Here is a 20660-nt window from a genome sequence, read left to right as displayed (position 1 = left end):
TTTAAAGCGTTTTTCAGCTCCTCGTGACTGTTCCTTAGTCCCTTGATCTCTGTAGCAAGAGATTCTCTGCTGTCCTCTATACTGTTTTCAAGCCCAGCGATTAATTTTATGACTATTATTCTAAATTCACTTTCTATTATATTATTTAAATCCTTTTTGATCAGCTCATTAACTGTTGTTATTTCCTGGAGATTCTTCTGAGGGGAATCCTTCCGCTTGGTCATTTTGGATAGTCCCTGGCATGGTGAGGACCTGCAGGGCACTTCCCCTGTGCTGTGGTGTATAACTGGAGTTGGTGGGCGGGGCCGCAGTCCGACCTGATGTCTGCCCCCAGCCCACCGCTGGGGCCACAGTCAGACTGGTGTGTGCCTTCTCTTCCCCTCTCCTAGGGGAGGGATTCACTGTGGGGTGGCGTGGCCCGTCTGGGCTACTTGCATGCTGCCAGGCTTGTGATGCTGGGGATCTGGCGTCTTAGCTGGGGTAGGTAGGCAAGGTGCACAGGGGCAGGAGGGGCAGGCTTAGTTCGCTTCTCCTTAGGTGATCCACTTCAGGAGGGGCCCTGTGGCAGTGGGAGGGAGTCACATCCGCTGCCGGAGGTTTGGCTCCGCAGAAGCACAGAGTTGGGTGTTTGCGAGGAGCGAGTAAGTTCCCTGGCAGGAACTGGTTCCCTTTGGGATTTTGGCTGGGGGATGGGCGGGGGAGATGGCGCTGGCGAGCGCCTTTGTTCCCCACCAAACTGAGCTCTGTCGTCCAGGGGCTCAGCAGCTCTCCCTCGCTTTGTCCTCCAGCCTTCCCGCTTTCCAAGCAGAGCTGTTAAACTTATGACCTCCCAGACGCTGAGTCGCGCTTGCTGTCGGAACACACTCCGTCTGTCCGGCCCCTCCGCTTTTGCCAGCCAGACTCGGGGGCTCTGCTTGGCCGGCAAGCCGCCCCTCCGCCCCGGCTCCCTCCCACCAGTCCGTGGAGCGCGCACCGCCTCGCTGCCCTTCCTACCCTCTTCCGTGGGCCTCTCGTCTGCGCTTGGCTCCAGCGACTCCGTTCTGCTAATCCTCTAGCGGTTTTCTGGGTTATTTAGGCAGGTGTAGGTGGAATCTAAGTGATCAGCAGGACGTGCGGTGAGCCCAGCGTCCTCCTACGCTGCCATCTTCCCTCATCTCCTCTCTTTTTCAGTTCTTATACCGTGAACAGCTCCATTAGGTGCCATGTTCTTCACATTTTTGTGCTTTTTGTTGGTGATTTCATAGTTTCAAATGACCTCCATCTGTAATGATACGCTGTCTAGTGTCCCTTAGCACAAGAAGGCTGTGGCATGCGTTTCAGAGAGAATATGTATGTTAGATAAGCTTCACTCAGCCATGAGTTTGGTAATGAATTGGCAATATACATCACATAAAGCATCTTTAAACACATAATGCAAGGTTATGTACTGATCAGTTGATGAAGATGGTGTCACCAGTGGCTGGCAGGAACCTAACCCAGTATTTTACCCTAGCGGCAGTGTTGCCGTATTCTCTAATTCAGTGTCTGCAGCAGCTTTAAAGAATAGAACTATCATGAGTACCGGGAATTGACTGTATATATGACAGAGTTCATTGCATGATAATATGTAAATGTTATTCCACTGTTTTAGAATTCCAGTGTTAGAGATAAGAAATGTGATCCTGATCTAATTCTTTTTTTCCTTTGTTAAGTGATTGGACACTTTCTTCTGGAAGATTGTAAAGTTTCTGGGTTTGGTTTGGTTTGGTTGGTTGGTTGGTTTTTCTGGAATTTAAGAGTTTTACCAGAATGTACGTGTCTGATTTTCAGCAACACCTGTCAGGAACTCAGTCCTTAAAGCCTCAAGTCTTCCAATCAGTAATTTTCCTTTATTTATCTCTTGTCATTTTTGCTGTGATGTGAGAAAGTTCTTCCTTGACCTTCAAGACTACAAGTGAGCATCTTTTCATCTGTTGAATTTTTAAATTTGAAAATCCTAATTTTGGGATCCAGAAAGTCTTTTTTTTTTTTTTTTTCCTCCTTTAAGAGCTTTATTTTAATCACTTTAAGTAACTTTCTTACTTTGGAGTTAAAGATCTAGCAGACCTTCTAGCACTTCTCTTTTGCTACCACCTATTCCTGGTGTTCTGCCTCCTCTTTCTCATGGCTGCTGCGTGCACTGTCATTTTCCATTGCATGATTGTGGCTCTGTTGATCTTTGAGGCTCTGGTCAGATTGTTCAATTATGGCAAATACTAAGTAGTGAGTTGTCTGCTCCTGTCAGTGTGCCAGGGAAAAGTCTTTGCTTTTTTCCCATGTTCTTAAGTGCAAAGGCCACTGACCTCAGGGATAGAAACAAAAATAATCTTCCCATCTATTCAGCCCCCGAATTGGCTGAATTGGCTCCTCTAGAGCCAGGCAGGTAGCAGACCCTCCCAGACTGCTCAGGAAGGCTTTAGTCACTTTAATAACTGAGACAAGGAGCACCAGAAAGGAAATTACTTGATGAGGATAGAGGATGAGCTGCCAGAAATGTATAAGTGAGGATTTTGGCCAGTGGTTGGAAATGTGGATACATCTTTAAAAAATTAGGATTCTGTATAGCATTTTCTTTGTAATTATTATTATGGGTATAATCTATGAGGGTGTTAGTTGTAGAAAAATAAATAACATTGTAGTAGGGCCATGAAAAAGTAGAACTTTGGAATTTTTCTTCTCTCCTTGTTAATTTGATCTTGTTGGATCCAACTCTGTCCAAGTATAGAACTGGAAGAATTGGAAATGTACATTTGTTGTGCGAATAACACAATAATAGTGAAATATTTCTTAATCTAATGCTAACAGTGTTTAATTTAGTAAGGTATTTGGTTCCATTTTCTCTTTTTTCCACAATTTTGGTCTGTTGTTATCCCTGCTGCTTTTTGTAGGCCAAATAGTTTGATTTTAATGAGCATTATCTTACAGGTGCTGCCTATATAATAATCACCAGGCTAAGGACTGTATTGACTCCTTTGTTACTCACTGTGTTCGGGTAAGAACTGCAGTTTGGATCGTTGTGATGGATACTTTAAAAATTGTGGGGAGTGGGGCGCCTGGGTGGCTCAGTCGGTTAAGTGTCTGGTTGTTGGTTTCGACTCAGGTCGTGATCTCATGGTTTATGAGATCAAGCCCTATATCAAGATGCCTGCTTGAGATTCCCTCTCTCCCTCTTTCTGCTCCTTTCCCGCTCACACACAGGCACTCTCAAATAAAATTTTAAAAAATAAAATAAAAATAAAAGTTGTGGGGTGTAATTCCTTCAGTCACATTCATTTGTGTTACTTTTTTCATCCAACAGTTCTTAGTCATTTTCCCCGAAAAAATGAAAAATTTCTGTCTGTTCTTGCACTTGAGTAGATAGCTTTCTAATGTGGAGTCTTCCTGGCAGGTCGTTAAATACTGAGGTACCTTTGATGTCCTCTCACTGTAACCCCCAGAGACCACACAAGCAGAATTAAGTTATGACCCCCATCTGGGAAAACAGAAGTTGTTAAAATTTTTTGTAAATGTGCACAAAAACTATTTTTGACCATATGAACAAGGAATGTTTGTACCAGCCCCAGATACTTCTCTTTGTGCTATCTTAATGAACAGGATTATAGTAAAATTAAAATTACTACTTGAGATGGGAGCACAAATTTTTTTCAAATATAGGGTAATTAGGAAAAAATATAAATCTTGTAGTGGATTAAATTAATCATAAATCATTCTAATTTAATTATATAAACATTTCTTTTGGAGAACTGAAACAGTTTGGGAGGCCTAATTCCAGTTACTAAAATATAGCAAGGCACCTTGGGAGGGTGAAAGGAGGAGAACTAAAAGGCCAGATCTCGTCTGTATCATTAACATTTTATCATTGTCAGGAAGATCACTTCACTTTTCTATAAATTCCCCCGTCTTTAAGAAGTGAGGTATTAATACTGCCCCTGTACCTCATACATAGGCTAGTTATTGATCAAGTGAGATAGTATCTATCAAACTGTACAAATTTAAAACAATTCTATTTGAAGGATCTTCTGATTCGCATTTCTTAAATCAGAGCATCTTACCATTCGTGCATATTGTCTGATTAATGAAGTGTTAACAGTATTTTAGGATATAGAATAGGAATTGAAGAACCTTAGGGTTTATAGAGAACAGTTGACCCTTGAACAACACGGGTTTCAACTTTGCAGGTGCACTCGTGTGCAGATTTTCTTCAATACGGTACTATAAATATAAATGTACTTTCTTAAGATTTTCTTTATAACAATTCCTTTTCTTTAGCTTACTTCATTGTGAGAATACAGCATATAATGCATATAACATACAAAATAGGAGTTAACTATTGATGATGTCAGTAAGTCTCCCAGTCAACAGTTGCCTATTAGTAGTAGTTAAGTTTTGGGGGAGTCAGAAGTTATATGTGGATTTTCAACTCTGCAAGACATAAGTGCCCCTAACCCATGTGTTGTTCAGAGGTCAGCTGTATCAGCCATTACTTAAGCCTTATAATTATTCTGGTATATTTAAAGTAGCACAGAAATGTTACCCTTGAACATTGGCTTATGGCTTGAGATCCTCAGAAGAGGAAACTATTCTCTTGGAATTGTGGGAAGATATCTAAAGATTGAAGTAACATATTTTTGCCATATGAAAACAGGTTTCATAAGTTTCCTTAAAAAGAAATACCTATGTAAGAAATATGCATAGTCCTGATTCTTACCTCCACAGTAATTTTTTCCCCTTAAACTAGATTTTGAAAACTTAGAATGTTAATTTTCTTTAGTGTCAAGAAATTTCACATTGGCAGTTAACAAATCGTATGTATTTGCAGCCATTCTGTAGTCTTATTCAGATCCATGGACATAATCGGGCTCGACAGAGAGATAAGCTTGGTCATATTCTTGAGGAATTTGCTACCTTGCAGGATGAGGTAAGAGCCAACAAGTTGCCCTCCCTTCTAAAGTTAAGCAGTTCATTTACCTTGATCAGATTTTTAAAAACAGTTCTTTGGAACATTTTAACTATTTAAGTTTTTAGCATGATTAATTTACTTTTAACTTAAAATGTAACATTTCCATATATCAAAGAAAGAGTTTACAAAAAGAGAACAATAATCCAAACTGAGAAACCTCTTAAATTATTTCTTTGATAATCAGGATAAATTATAAAATATGTGTAGAACTATAGTTTTATAGCAAGTTCACATTCTAACAAAAATCTTAAGACAAACCATAAGAGACTCTTAAATACAGAGAACAAAATAAGGGTTGCTGGAGGGGAGGTGGGTAGGGGGTTGGGTTAAATGGGTGATGGGCCTTAAGGAGGACAGTTGTTGGGATGAGCACTGGGTGTTATATGTAAGTGATGAATCACTAAATTATATTACTAAAATTAAAAAAATAATAAATTGATTTATTATGTAGCTGTGGAAAAGAAAACCTTAATATTCCTGTCAGCAGCAATATTAATTGATAACATAATTAGCCTAAAGTCAATATTTTGTATTTTTGTTTTATAAAATGTCTTTTTAGTTTAAGGAGCATTTAGGTAAACATTATCCATTGTGAAATGGGAAGTTTAAATGTGAATGGAACCAAAAAATGTTTTGAAAGTATAAATTCTTTAGTGACAAGTTTTATATTTTCTGTCTAAATGCTATTTTTAGCTGTTTGTCGTTTTTTTTCATTCTTTCATTACCTTGAAACGAAAGTCCGTGTTATGACATTTTATTCTGATAGGCAGAGAAGGTTGATGCAGCCCTTCACACCATGCTGTTGAAACAGGAACCCCAAAGGCAACATTTGGCCTGTTTAGGTACCTGGGTCCTTTATCATAACCTGCGAATTATGATCCAGTATCTTCTGAGCGGCTTTGAATTGGAACTCTACAGCATGCACGAGTACTACTACATATATTGGTAAGAGAACAATTTGAGTTAAAATCGGTAGTGGGGAGCAAGTAGAGAAGATCTGAGAGAGCATCTGTAGAACAGAATATAGTTTCAGGGTACTTTTTCATTTAATGTGTTGTAGGACAATTGAAAAACATCTGTTAGAAATTAGAGCCAGATCATCTTGAACATCTTCAAGTGCTGTAACACCATACAAATGTTTTTTCCAGCCATTGAATGTTTGTTTCCAAATTAATAAAAGTGATTCCAAAGTAAATGGATTAATTGAAGAGCTTTTTTTCTGTTTCTAGGGAGAAAAATCACACACATTTAGCTCTGACTTCAGTGACAATAGGTGCTAGCTGTGGAATGTACTTAAGTGAATTAAAGTTCAAAATTTGAACCAGATCTTTCCTCTGAGAAGAAATGAAGATTATCATTGGGAGCCATAAACTGTTGCATACTGCCACCCTGGGGGTTTCTCTCAGCAGTTTTGAAGGAGTTCATGAGAGCTGTCCTCCTCAGCCAATAGTTCTTTGCTTTCACTTGAAGATGAAATAGAGAAACGTAGTCAGAGGATACTTGGAAATACTTCAGGCACGGGAAAGCTGCCGTAGAAAGAAAATAAATTGAGAGCTAATGGATCTTTTTTTTCAGTCTGGCCATGTATGGTGGTAAATAACCAGTGTTGCTTATCACAAACAGCTAAGTTTAGTATATCTTAATAAGGTTCATCTTTTTAACTCCTATTCGAATTATTTAACAGTAATTAAGATACTGTGTATTCCTTGGAGTCATCGCTATGAAGGAAGGAAAGTAATTCTTTTCCAAGCTGACATGGTTTTGTTATCATGGCTGCCAGGGCTCCTAACTTGGTTATGAAACTTGAATTTGAACATTGAACTAAAGTAATTCGAGAATAATATTATTTGCTATACCCTCTGACATTTATGTAGGTAACAACTAACTCTTACCAACAGGTGTTAATATAGCTACTTGGCATGTGTTTTGTTACTAACTCACAGTAGACAAAGTATCCAAACCAGACATTTTGTGGGGGAACATGCTCAAGTTCCTTCTCTGAGGTTTGAGTCAGCTTTTGGGAAGCTTTTGTGCTCTTGATTTCTCAGAATAAAATTTATATATATATGCTTTTTGGCACAAAGAATTGGGCTCTTAATTAGCAAATGATAATCAGATAAACACTCTATTAGAAACGTATCTGCATATTTGAGCAGATTCATTTCTTGTTAACGAAAAAAATTTTAGTTATGCCTGTAAATACCCTTGTGGTCTACATTCATGTTAGTTTTAACTACTTTTAGTTTCAAAATTATACATTGGGCTCCAGCATTTTCACAAGATAAATGTGTTACAGTGTTCATGAATATCATCCCTAAAGCATGTGGGCCCTTTAAAAATCACCAGTGGAAAACATTGATTCTTAAACTCTGGAGTGCATCATAGTCACTTCTCATAGTCACTTCTCAGTCCATCGAGCTCCTGGTTTAGCAGGTCTGGGATAGGCCTCCATCATTTGCATTTCTCACTAGTTCTGGCGATACTGCTGCTGGTCCGGTGATCACAATTTGAGAACCACTGGTCTAGAGTATCGGTACTTTGACTCTCCATAGATATGATTGTGTATTAATTTTGATAATGCACTTAAAAGCTCACTGAGATGTCTGATATTTGACAAGAAAAACATGACATGTGCCAAATTATCTCCTTCACTCATATATGCCCCTAGGGTTTGATATTTGGAAGGTAGAAGGCAGCATTCGTTCTCTATAGAAATCCTCTCATTGAGTTAAGATACCCTCAGATTTTGTAGTGTATTGGGGCGGGGGGGGGGGATTCATTTGTATCCCGTGTATTTGCAGGGGGGTTGGAATTCATTTGTATCATGTAAAAGGATACTCTAAATGCCTTTCTTAAATTCACTGTCAGCAATTATTTTCATATGAAATTGTATGCTTTTTTTTTTTAATCAAACGAAAATATGTTTGCCAGTTTGCCGTTGCTACCAGGAAGCATAGCATTCAGTTTAACTTACAGTACCTAAATCATTCCAGGTGTTTGGGGTTTTTTTGGTTTTTTGGTTTTTTGCCAGTTCATACTGTTTTGATTTATCGAATGTGTGGGTTTTGTTTGGCTACAAAAAAAACACACCTTGTTTATCCTAAGGTGTGTCTTCTGACTAGTTTTCGTTTTGCTTTAAAATATTTTTTTTTTTTGTAAATATTTTAATATTGTAACCTGCCTTACAACTTTTGGGGGAATTTTGGAAATACGAATTAAATGCTCATCCTTGATCATAATAAAATTTCTTCTAAATCTTTGATTTTAGCTTAATGTAGTAGTGGTCCTTAATGTTTATTATGATTATGTTATAATCATAAATTTTCATATCCTAGATTTGAACTGCTTTTCTGGCATAGGAGAATGGAATGTTGGTTAAACTTCTGAAAAGTTAGTATTGGGTGTACTGTTATCTGTTTCACATTTCATTTATTGATTAAGCTCAAGTAAATTATAAGCCTGAATGTTCTTAATTTTTTACAATGCTTTGGTATATAATGCCTACAATTCAAAATTTTTTCAGTATTAATTGCTTTCTTTCACAATTAATGGGAAAATAAAATATTTACTTAATAGGTTGAGGGTGAAGTGTGTTCTGATATAGTTAGTAAAAAGGAAAAAACAGCTTAATGGGCATTCATTTGATTTACATACATCATTATCAAGAAATTTGTAAAATGCATATCACTGTAGGAAATTAAACATTTTTGAGCATTGTCCAGCAACATATAAGTCTACAAGAAAGGAAAAGTTAACCATCTGTAATGCTAATTTCTTGTAAAATCTGTCAGTTATCTAATTGGATAATCCAGGGTTTGTTTGTTTTTTAAGATTTTTAAAGCAGTATTAAAAATATCTCTTTATTAAGAGATACATGTGATAAAGCTGTCTCGTGTAGACATCTTCCATTAACTCACATTTGGTACCCTTTAAGGTATCTCTCTGAATTCCTTTATGCATGGTTGATGTCCACGTTAAGTCGTGCTGATGGCTCCCAAATGGCAGAGGAAAGGATAATGGAAGAGCAGCAGAAAGGCCGGAGCAGTAAAAAAACAAAGAAAAAGAAGAAAGGTACTGTGGGCTATTTTTAAATTCAAGAAGTAACTAACGTTGGAGTGCACTTTAATTTCTACACATAAATAGATGCAGAGCCACATGTGCCTTGTTATTGTTGAATTAGTCATTACACCGCAATTCTCACCCATCTTCTCTTGAGCCAAGTATAAGATAGACACTGAGTCCCACTGTTAGTGACATAAGCCTCCTTGGAGCCTTCCCTTGCTTTTCTTTTACTTCTTTGCTATTCCATGTGTTGGAGGGCCTTAGGACAAGATGACGTAGACACGTGGAGTATGCAGGCGAGATAAATTAAGGCACAAGGCAGCAGGAGATCCTTGATCTTTTGACAGAAGGCTGACAGCTCAGGAGGGAAGTGGGTCCCAAGCTGTGCTGGTCCAGTGGCACAGAAAGATGACCATAGAGCGTGGTGGGCAACTGAGGAAGAAGAAATGTTTCCGGGGCACTGCCCTCAGGATCACTAGGGAAGGGTACAGATACTGCTCCAAATGTTAACAAAATATTACTTTGTATTTCATGAGGGTTTCAACAGCTTGGGTGGGTTATTAAATGACTATAGCCATGGGTTTCCTATTTTAGAAGTTAAGTCTCTGTAATGGTGAATTCAAAAGAAACCCAAATTACTTCATACCAGAATTTTATGGTATTACTTATTTTAGGGAATATGACTTTTTAACCTTCCAGTTATATTTTATTATTTGTAGATTTTGTTCATAAAACTAAATTTAACCTGTAGGAACAAACTGTGAATTTTTAATTTTAGTAAACAAGGTGGAAGATTTTTTTTTAATTAGATTTTCTCCTGCAATAATGTGAGAGGAGGGGGAAAAGACTGGGTGATTTTCTTTTTAATTACAGTTCGCCCATTGAGCCGAGAGATCACAATGAGCCAGGCATATCAGAATATGTGCGCTGGAATGTTTAAAGTAAGTTGTCGCAAATGGAGTTCTTTTTGCTTTTCAACACATAGTTTAATTAAAATGGGCTTTCTTCTGTGATATTTCCAGATTCTGATTTCACCTTTGTGTTTATTAACCATCTGCTTGAAAATTAACCTTTTGCCCAAGTCTAGTTTTCATTAATTTGTTTATCAAGTGTTTATCAAGTGTTTGATTATCAATTCGTTTGATTAACGGATATTAATTTAACACCCTTGCTGTGTGTCACATATCTTCTACTGAGTACATTTAAGGATACCGAGTCTAATCAGAGGTGATCCTTGTCTCAAGTGTCTAGGTAATGACGGGTCAGGTGACATGTGTGACACAAGTAATAAGAGAAGGAAGAGTTTATTTCTGGTTCATGATCAGAAGAGGTTTCTTGGAAGAGCGAGGTTTGTATTTCTTTAGGAGCATATTAGGAAAAGGGTGAGCTCCACAGCTTAAGCAAAGCACTTTTAGGAGGTAGTACATACTAATTAACTCATAAGTTGTGCTTGGCAATTCGAGAGATTATTTGCTGCAATTTATATTCAAATACATAAAACAGAGCACGGACTTGTGTTTGAAAAACAGGACCTGCGCTTTTTGTATTATATCCTACTTTTTTTCTTTAGAAGCTTTTATTTGAAGGTTTCAAAGCTACTGTGAAAGCGTAAGTCCTAGAAAAATAATGTGCATGTGGTACAGTTTCACTTGGAAAGGTAGTAATATATTAAACATTGGAACTTGACAATTTTTTATATAATGATGGCATATTACATAATGAATACTGAAGCCAGTTTTTCTCTTCCTATTTCTGATTTCTGAGCCTTACAGTTGTTTTAGCCCTGTGTAAATAGCTGTTTCTTGTTTTCTATTCTGTATTAATAAGGATGTTCACCTTGTCGTGTTGATATAAACTTTTTTCTTTTTCTTTTCCCTTTAGACCATGGTAGCATTTGACATGGATGGCAAGGTACGAAAACCCAAGTTTGAGCTTGATAGTGAACAAGTTCGATATGAGCACAGATTTGCTCCGTTCAACAGTGTGATGACACCACCGCCGGTGCACTATCTGCAGTTCAAGGTGATTTGGCTCATGAAGCAACTTACTGTAAAGCATTCCGTCTTAGACCTTAGGTCTTGTACCTAGCCATTGTATTAAAATGGTCCAATCCAACCATTATTGGGCCAGTGACAAGGTGGTAAAAGAGCAGTTTTAATTAGTGTGAAAATTACTTGGCTTTTTTTGGATGCACTCATCAAATTGAGAGTTACTTTAAGTGTGAGGATCATAGGATCATATGGAGATTGAGAATTGAATATTACACAGGAAAAATAGGGACATATACCAAGTATTTGCGTTAGTGTCTCTATATAAATCATGAGTCAGTAAAGAATTCTTTAATTAAAAAAGGTATTTTAGAGTTTTTCGTATTAAACATGTTTTGAATAATATAGCATTTCCCCCTTTTTAGGAAATGTCTGACCTCAATAAATACAGCCCTCCTCCTCAGTCTCCAGAACTGTATGTTGCAGCTAGTAAGCACTTTCAGCAGGCAAAAATGATACTGGAAAATATCCCAAACCCAGACCATGAGGTAAGACTGCAGTCATAGTAATTCTAGAGGAAAAGCTTGGCAGGAAATATGTATCTTACTACTGGATGACAGTTTATAAAAATGAACCTTAACAGTATTAATAGTGAAGCCTGTCGTGTTTTTGGCAAGGATTTTAAATGGCTTTGCTTACCCTAGCCTTTTAAGACTTAAAATTTATGTGATGAAAGTAAATGCTCTTTTGTGCAAATTTAGAAATCAGTGCAAGGAGAAATTAAGACACAGAACCGTAAAATGAGTAGGAAGAACACAAATAAGATCCAAAACGATCCACAGTTCAGAAATGTTAACATATATTTATTTTAATGTGTAGTTTACTATATTGAAATATAATTATATAAATCTTAAAAATATTAAGAATGAGGGGCACCTGGGTGGCTCAATCGGTGGCCATCTGACTTTGGTTTAGGTGATGATCTCACAGTTCGTAAGTTTGAGCCCCATGTTGGGCTCTCTGCTGTTAGCACAGAGCCCGCTTCATATCCTGTGTACCCACCAATCTCTCTGCCTCTCCCCCACTCATGCTCTCTCACTCTAACAATAAATACACTTAAAAAAAATTTTTTTTTAAATATGAAAAATGATCTAGTCATTTATCACAGGAAGTAAAAACCTTATTCCACTTGACCATTTAAAATGCTAGTTCGAACACTTTGAGATATCATCATACAGACCTTAGAACTTGTAGAATACTAAAGTTGTGCGGTCTTGTTATTTTCACAGTTTGCTGTGTACCTAATCACATTGAAACGCATGTATTCCGTAAATGAGAATGCATTGCCTGTAATACTCAGACTGTTTTGGGGAGTGTGTCTTGGTACAGCTTCCATGAAAGAGAAGTTAATAGCAGTTCTCTGTTTAAAAACACAGATGCTTAGGCCAAGCAGTTCTGCTTCTTGGGGTTTATTTTTTCTGCATGAGCACGTGTGGGAAGTGAGTGCTTAATACACAACAGTATTCATTGCAGCAGGATTCTGATGGCAAAGAAAGGAAATTTCACTGTCCCTCAGTCGGGACTGTTAAATGAATTACGATACATCATATATTGCAATAAAAGGACAACAGAAGATCTTTATGTACTGTAATGGGATGTTCTTCAAGATACAAGAAGTTTAAAAAAAGCAAAGTAATAAACTGTGTATAGTATGCTGCCAACAAGTCTGTGTGTATGTGTGCAAGGATTATGGGAATATGATATATCTCCAGAAAGATACATAGGAGTTGATAACAGTGTTTGCTTCTTAGGAGGGGAACTGAGTGCCTTGGGAAACAAGGATAGGAGAGAGATGACTTTTTGTCGTGTATAACCATGCAATAAAAGAAAATACAAGGGGAGAGGAAGGTACCTATAATAGCATAGATTTATTTCAGTGGACTTCATTCATTTACTCAACAAATAGTTGTCTACTATGTCCTCAGCCCTGTGGTAAAAAACTAGTGGGGGCCCCTGGGTGGCTCAGCTGGTTAAGCGTCCAACTCTTGGTTTCAACTCAGGTCATGATCTTGTGGTTCTTGGGTTCAAGCCCCACATCAGGCTCTGTGCTGACAGTGCAGAGCCTGCTTGGGATTCTCTCTTCCCCCTCTCTCTGCCCTCCCCTGCACGTGCTGTCTCTCTCTCTCAAATAAACTTAAAAAAAATTTTTTTTAATAGTGAAAAAAAATAGACAAATCCCAGCCCTCCTGAGGGCAGTGGAGGCTAGTGTGTGGCAGACACCAAATAAATAATAGAATGTACTAGAAGATACTAAGTACTATGAAGAAAAATCAAGCTAGGAATGGGGATAGCAAATAGAAGTAGGGAGGTGGGAGGGGGATGAGGCATTTTTTAATTAAGATGGCCTGTGAGCAAATCTCAGAGGGAGGTGAGAAAGCAAGTCACAGGGCTACAGGAATGGAGCCCTGTGGGCAGAGGGATCTGCATGTGTACAGGTGCCTAGGCCACTGCTGGAGCGGGGTGAACAAGGGGGCGCTGCTGGAGAGTTTTGAGCAGAGCAGTGACCAGAGCGGATTTTTGTTCTGAAGGATCACTCTGGCCCTGGTGCTGCAAATAGACTGTGGTAGGGGCAGAGGTGGAAGCAGAGGAGCCAGTTGGCAGGCCACAGCAGTAATCTGGTGAGAGATGGTGGGGATGGTGGAGGTCATCAGAAATGACTGCATTCTCTGAGTATGCCAAGGTCAAGATGGATCGGATGTGGGTGAGGAAAAGAAGAGTTAAGGAGGACATCAGGGTTTGGGCCTGAGCCCCTGCATGGATGGAGCCAGTGGAGAGGGCTGCGGGTAGAGCAGAACAGGTGGGAGCCAGGGCTGGGAAGTCAGGAGCTCAGGTTGGGAGGTGCCCGTTAAATGGCCAGACGGAGCTGTCATCTGGACAGGTGGATGTGTGATGAGGCTGAGGAGAAGCCATTCCAGACCTGCAGTGAGGGGTGTTTCTGGAGAGAGGTCAGCAAGGAACATTTTTCCTCAAACTGCACACTACTCCCTTTTAAGAGGAATACAGCATTCCTGTCCTCTGCTGTTCATGTCTAGGTGAAGGCTCTTGAGCGAGTAGTAGTCAGGAGTGACTGTAAACACAGGACACTGCCTCCCTGCCGGGTGTGGTTCCCAGCTCACAATACGTATTAGCTCATTTAGTAACCCTCCCAGCATGTCTGCAGGATGAGTCACATTATTGCCCCCATGTTTATAGATGAAGAAACTGAGAAACAAAGAGGCTAAAGAACTCAAAGGTTTCATAGCTAGTACCTGGCAGAGGTGGGATTTATAGCAGACAAACTGCACAGTCTGGGCCACACCAAGTGCCCTGCTGCCACCTCTGCAGCCTGACATTCTTCAGGTTCAATGAGAGGGAGACCTAGGGGCCCTTCTAGGCTGTCAGGGCTGACCAAACTAGAGCCCTGTGGAAAAGTATGTCTGTCCATGTTGCTCAATTGCCTTTGTTTAATAAAGCAAAAATAATAAAAATTTAAAAAAATCTAAAAGGTAAAGACATAAATGAATTTTATGTTTTGATAGCTTAATGTTGCTCATTGTTTAGGTCAATAGAATTTTAAAGGTTGCCAAACCCAACTTTGTGGTCATGAAGTTATTGGCAGGAGGACACAAAAAAGAATCTAAGGTAAGTACATTGTGGGGAAAATAAATGGGTGTTAAATTATTGTAAAAACTTTTTTAAGTAAGATGCATAAATATTATTACAAAAAGAATTAAAACATTCAAAAAAGAGGTTCATCGGCAGAAAATAACCTGAGTGTACCATTTTGCTTTGAAACGGAGAGATTTTATGGACTTGGTTTCTAAAATCTGCCCTTCCATTCCCCTCCCTCCCTGTGTAAATTACCAAATGACTTGGAGTAAAATAAAATGTGTGAAAACAAATTTATGGAAAAAAGGTAAAGACTTTGTTGAATGGCTTAAGAGATGGTAAATTCTTTAAACTTCTCTTGCTGGTGGTGTTACACCATCAGTGCCGTATCAACATGTGGTGTGCTGCTAACCATTTGCCCATTACATGTACCTGTTTATTCCCCGAGCTTCTTCCTGTCTGGCTTCCTTTTCTTCCTGTCTGGCTTATCTTCTGCCTTGCTTTATTAGATACATCTCATTGCTTGGTACTCTGTTGACCCAGGAACTAAAAAACGTGCTATGACTCTTTCCCGTAATTTAAGTCCATTTTCCTTTAAGTGTTCTTTCATAAACCCAGAGATAAGCTAGTTTTCCTTCCAGTTTAGTTCCTAACTTGTCATTAAACCAGTTTTGTATCTCTTGTGCTGTCTTACCTCTAAAATCTGGAGAAACTCTAAAAAACTGTACTGTCTGAATATTTGTAAATACATTAGTTTACTTTCCACCTTTCTTTACAGGTTCCTCCTGAATTTGATTTCTCTGCTCACAAATATTTTCCTGTTGTGAAACTTGTTTGAGAGACTGAAAGGGTCATAAAGGGGTAGAATCTACTTTCAGATTCTAAGAGGATCCATCCGTCAGTCTTACCACGTAACGTGAAGTGAAATGGATTTCTTAGATAACAACCTATTATAAGAAATACTTTTAATTTGACAGCCTTATACGACGTGAATGAAAACTGCTGTTTTAAAGTGGTTTGTTATGTTCCATGGATGAAACTGGTCTTACTGAATGCATCGATGAACGTTCTATGGTTTTATTACAGATTTAATCATAAATCATTTTTTATGAATGAGTGAAAATAGTGTTTGTAAAGGTTAATAAATTTCTTGACAAAAAAATGCACCACTGGAAATTAGAAACAACAGCACTTTGTTGATGCATGTTAAGAATTGAAGGTGTTTACACTTAAAGTCATTCAAACAGATTATTCAAAAGTTTCAAAACAAGGGATTTAGCAAACACTTGTATGGGGTTTTGGCAAAATACATTTAAGGGGAATGGCGGGTGGGGGGGGGGCTCTAGACTATATAGGGAGACCAAATTACATGGGGATTGTGATTTTGTGTGTCATGATGTCTTAAATTATATACCTGTAAGAATATAGAGGTTTTTAAAAACATCCTTTAACTGTCCTTTTGGCACTTTTAAAACATTATGCGTAATGTTGGCTAGTGACATTTTCAAAAGGTAGGAATGTATAGATTATGTGTAGGGTTAGGTTTAAATGTGGCATACTCCTTTTTGGTTACTACTAAATACTCAGTTTAACCTGTGAAATATTTTCAAGTGGGGATCTTTCCAGGATCTGCTGGCTTGGAAAACAGACTTCAGTCCACCTGTACCTGCAGACCCATCGCTAGAGACCCCACCCTTCCTTCGCTGCACATCCATCTTCCTTTCTCATGCTATCAGGGATTTTTATTCTACTTTAGATGGTGTAATTTGTCTCAACTAGTGAGGGGCTTGGTTTACAAAACTCATTGTATGAAATTTATACATAAAGATGTCAAGTTCTTTGACTTTCCCAGAGATGTGTTTCACAGGCACACCAATGATGAAGCATTTTACTTTAGCTTTTTAAGTGCATATGAGAATACTAACTTTGAGTAAGCCTTCAATGTATACATTATCAGAATTTTATAAGCCATTTTCTAAGGGACAGCTTAGTACACTTTGTACTGCTCTCTGAGAAATAACACATACCATTATTTACACAATTAAGCCATTTCCCCAACTCAGACACTAATGAACATTTTCAAAGCCTAAGCTGACAATGTGAAAAAATATATAACCCAGTTAATGGAATCTTCTTGTGTTTTTTCTAAAATTCACTTCAGAGACCAGCATTAGAAGTTGAGTGTCCTATAAACTATCAATTATTTGTAATTAATAATCTCTTGGAGTAGACTGATCCCTTGGACCTTAAAGAACCTTGAATTTGTACCTCAGGTTCCACTGTGAATGGATAACCGGATACTACCAGTTTAAACAATCCTGCTAGTTATTGGTCTAGTTATAGAATGACAGTGCACAGACTTAACAGGGATTGGTTTATTTCTCAAATTCCATCACATGAAAGTACATTATGTGCAGTGCTTACACTTCAGGAAATCTGATTGAGTCTTGCGTAGGGAATCTGCAGTCCTGTCTGTAGAAAAAAGATGAATCCTCACACTCCTGTCTACACGCCATTTTGAGTATAGAGGAAAAGGTGTGAATTTAAAAGTTCGCACCTATTAAAAATGGGAATAGGTGATTTAATTTTGGCTGAACCCAAAAAACCGAAGTGTAGGGGATTTGAGATCTACTTGCTTATTACACAGGTTTTTGTTTAAAATAAAACCACAACACATCTATGAATCGTTGCCTTGCAATAGGTGCCTGCATGATCTCAAGGTAAGCCAGGGGTAATAAAGCACGACTGTCTGGAGAAACAGCTCACAGGACACCCCTCCTGAACAAATGGCCTTTGGAGCCTCAGCACATGAAGATGGAATCAGTGTGGTTATTTTTTTTTATTTATATTCATGTTCCAGCTCAGTCCACAAAAGGTTTAATAAGGCAAATCACCACCCTTAATCCAGTTTGCAAGCTGATTCTTCAGGGACCCAGTAGGGCATGAAGGGAAAACAAAGCAATTGGACTAACAGTCCTTTATTTCTCAGAACTCTATGCACACTGATTAAACGTGAAATGAAGAGACTTTATTAATTATTGAAAAAGCAAAACTATCAGCCCTAAGGCTAAGACACAAAGGGAAGTTGGACAAGGACTTAGATAAAACCTTACAAAGCTGTGTTTAACACCCTTCTTTGCCTTTTCCAGGTGGAAGAGTTTAATCTTAGTGATTAACAAGATACCTACGTGAGTAACATTCACATTGGAGATCTTAACCTGAATGCAAACCAGGTCCTGCCTTCAGGGCCTGCCAGGGGTATGGGGAGTCCAGACCAGCTGAGGGGCCGGTGTCCAGCTTGCCAGCTGTCTGGCCTGCAGGGCTCTAACTTCTCTGGGCCCCCATTTCCTAATAAGCATCACCACCCACTTGCCCTTTAGAGGGCCTGAGAGTCACACAAGTGTGACTCTGCCAGTCATTCGTAAGTGGCAAGAGCCTATTTACCAGAAATACTGAGAAGCAGCTCAATGTGAATTAAGATTAGTCCTTTTCAAATTAACATTGATTTTTAAATCACTTTTTAAAATAGTCCTCTACTACGAGCCAAACATACAGACTGCCAAAAACAACTTGCGTTTCTCCAGCCTTTCTAAACTTTCCATCTAACAACTGTATATACCCTTAAGCGTCAGCTTCCTGTCCTCCTGTAGTGAACGGGCAGTCTGTCCACATCAAACACGCCACCGTGTGCCTTGCTGCCCTCCATGCTCTGCCACAGCCCCAGGATCAGCTCTGCTGCTGCCCCTGTAGTGGCAAAAGTCAATCCGTTTGTGGCTCTTGGTAATACAGACTTCTTAGAGACAATTTTGCTTTGCCCACACATAACTAAGCAAAGAACACAAATGTTCAAATTATAAGTCACTTAGAAGCATTTTTGTACATTAATGACAAAGGTTATACAAGTGGTCTTCTAAAAATTTCTCACAAAATGTCTCTGTCTACAGACTTGTTTAAAACTGTTGGTAGTGATGTTTGCATTAACAGTTTTGCGCTCTAGGCCACAGAATGAACCCAAAGTGAGCGCATGACAACATAAACCAGTAATCATTCATTGCTGATCGGGGAGAACAGAAATACCAGGCTGGTACCTGCTGCTCAGCACAGCATGTGATGGGGACACCAGAGGTACCAGAGAAGAATGCCCAGGTGTGGTGGGTCTTCTTGGTGTCAGAAGACAGACTCTTCCTACAGGCTCTGATGGTTTTCAGCAAAGTTACATTCCAGAAGTGCCACTGTCACCATACTTGCAGGAAACCTTGGGTTCTATTTTTGGTGTTGATCTTCTCTTACCTATCAGCTGACAAACTGACACCATGGTACACACTTCAAAAATACCCCCCAAAAACCACCTAACAGACCATCATTTTCCTACATAAAATACATATTAAAACTCCACAACAATCATCTTTAGATGTGTATTTTACTTAGTACATTTCACAGTATTCAACCCCTCATAAATATTTTGTAGTGATCTCTGTTCAATCCTGACATCAAGTACAGGATTCCAATCGATTCAGAGTGTGTGATTCCTCTTTTCACGCTGATCAAGTAAATTTATCATGTCTCCTTTCTGATTTTCAGCATTAAGAACTAAAAAAGAAAAAAAAAAAAACCACACATAATATTCTGATATTAAAACATTTAGGAAAACCAGCCAGGCAGGCTGCATTTGACCCAGTGTCCAGAAATTGCCTCATCAAGAAGACAGCATCTCCCATGGCAATATCATGGGGCACTGCATTCCCAATCAAGGACAGCAGAGCAAAGAAGCTACAGGTCTGGCCACAAAGGTGCCATGAAATAAAGCCATCAAATAAAAACTCCCTATTTAAAATAGTGAAATAATGCCCCCACTGCCCTCTAAAATGGACAATACAAAATGTACTAACGTTTTTTTGATACCACAACCCTTGTGTGTTGCTCACATCCCTTTTGTGAAACTGACAGGAAGCCCGACGCAGGCACTGCAGTGCATCTACTGCAAAGTCTTCCCTTTACGGAGCTGAAGCCCAAAGCCTCCCTGTAGCTCGACTGTCCTTGCTCTATCCCCTGACAAAGGACAGGAAAAGACCTCACAAAATCTAAAACCACCATGCTGACTTAACAACTACTACATATTAAACGGTGATTTGCTTAAATGAATTAAATGGCTGCCTTGAATTAATAACTGTCTTTTAAAGTTCTCTATTCAGAGTGCCTGTGTGGCTCAGTTAAGCATCTGACTTCAGCTCAGGTCATGATCTCACAGTTCCTGAGTTCAAGCCCCACGTCGGGCTCTATGCTGACAGCTCGGAGTCTGGAGCCTGTTTCGGATTCTGTGTCTGTGTCTCTCTGCCCCTCCCCCGTTCTCTCTCTCTCTCAAAAATAAAACATTTAAAAAAACTTTTTTAAATAAAAATCAAAAAGTTCTCAAAGCTGGAAGGAATGCCTTTTTCTAACCTCCCTGGAGTCAGCAGGGTCTGAAAACTATTTTAATGACATGGTGATAATTCTTCAACTTAAAAGAGCTGACAGAGCATTTTTCTCTGCCTCTGTCCTCGCTTTGTTGGAGCACCTGAGTGTAGGGGATGAAAGCCCAAAGCTTCACTGCAAAGCCAGTGAAGTAACCACTGTGAAGTAACCACAGTGAAGTAACCAGTAACCACACCAGAAAAGGTGTGCAATCCTCCAAGGACTGAGGTGCAACCAATGATAAGGAACAGAAAAATTGGCTTTGTATTTGCTTAAAATTCTGACTTGCTAATATGTTCATGTTCTGCATTAAATCGCCTACACAGTCTGAAAATAACTTAAAAATCAAGTTAGGATTCCCATTTCTAGAACCCTCAATTCTACCAACTATAGTCACTGACATGCTGGATGAAATATGAAAAGATATTTTAAAGAAGCACTGTTGAATCAAACCCAAATTGGGGGACTTTCTACCAAATAACTCGCTACAACACTTCAAAAACTATCAACGTCGTAAATGATGAAGACAAATG

At 38.9% G+C, this 20660-nt stretch overlaps 2 protein-coding genes across 4 annotated transcripts in view; one reads left to right on the top strand and one right to left on the bottom strand.

Annotated features, from left to right (window-relative positions):
• NAA35 (N-alpha-acetyltransferase 35, NatC auxiliary subunit) overlaps positions 1-16117 on the top strand; it is a 102798-nt gene extending 86681 nt beyond the window's left edge. For all 3 annotated transcript variants that reach the window (XM_040450277.1, XM_040450278.1, XM_040450276.1), the window contains exons 15-23: positions 2944-3010; positions 4838-4936; positions 5745-5923; positions 8913-9049; positions 9914-9981; positions 10922-11062; positions 11454-11576; positions 14629-14709; positions 15455-16117. In XM_040450277.1, coding sequence (XP_040306211.1) covers positions 2944-3010; positions 4838-4936; positions 5745-5923; positions 8913-9049; positions 9914-9981; positions 10922-11062; positions 11454-11576; positions 14629-14709; positions 15455-15514 — 955 coding nt within the window. In that variant the 3' untranslated portion in view covers positions 15515-16117. The remainder of the gene's footprint in view (positions 1-2943; positions 3011-4837; positions 4937-5744; positions 5924-8912; positions 9050-9913; positions 9982-10921; positions 11063-11453; positions 11577-14628; positions 14710-15454) is intronic.
• Positions 16118-17036: 919 nt separating this feature from the next.
• Positions 17037-20660, bottom strand: part of GOLM1 (golgi membrane protein 1) — a 45574-nt gene continuing 41950 nt past the window's right edge. Inside the window, exon 9 of the mRNA XM_040450279.1 lies at positions 17037-19266. Coding sequence (XP_040306213.1) covers positions 19190-19266 — 77 coding nt within the window. The 3' untranslated portion in view covers positions 17037-19189. The remainder of the gene's footprint in view (positions 19267-20660) is intronic.

The sequence above is a fragment of the Herpailurus yagouaroundi genome, unplaced genomic scaffold (assembly GCF_014898765.1).
Source record: "Herpailurus yagouaroundi ecotype Mexico unplaced genomic scaffold, PumYag 201, whole genome shotgun sequence".
NCBI classification, from domain to species: Eukaryota; Metazoa; Chordata; class Mammalia; order Carnivora; family Felidae; genus Herpailurus; species Herpailurus yagouaroundi.
The sequence above is the reverse complement of the archived record's forward strand: the minus strand, read 5'-3'. Positions and strand labels throughout refer to the sequence as shown.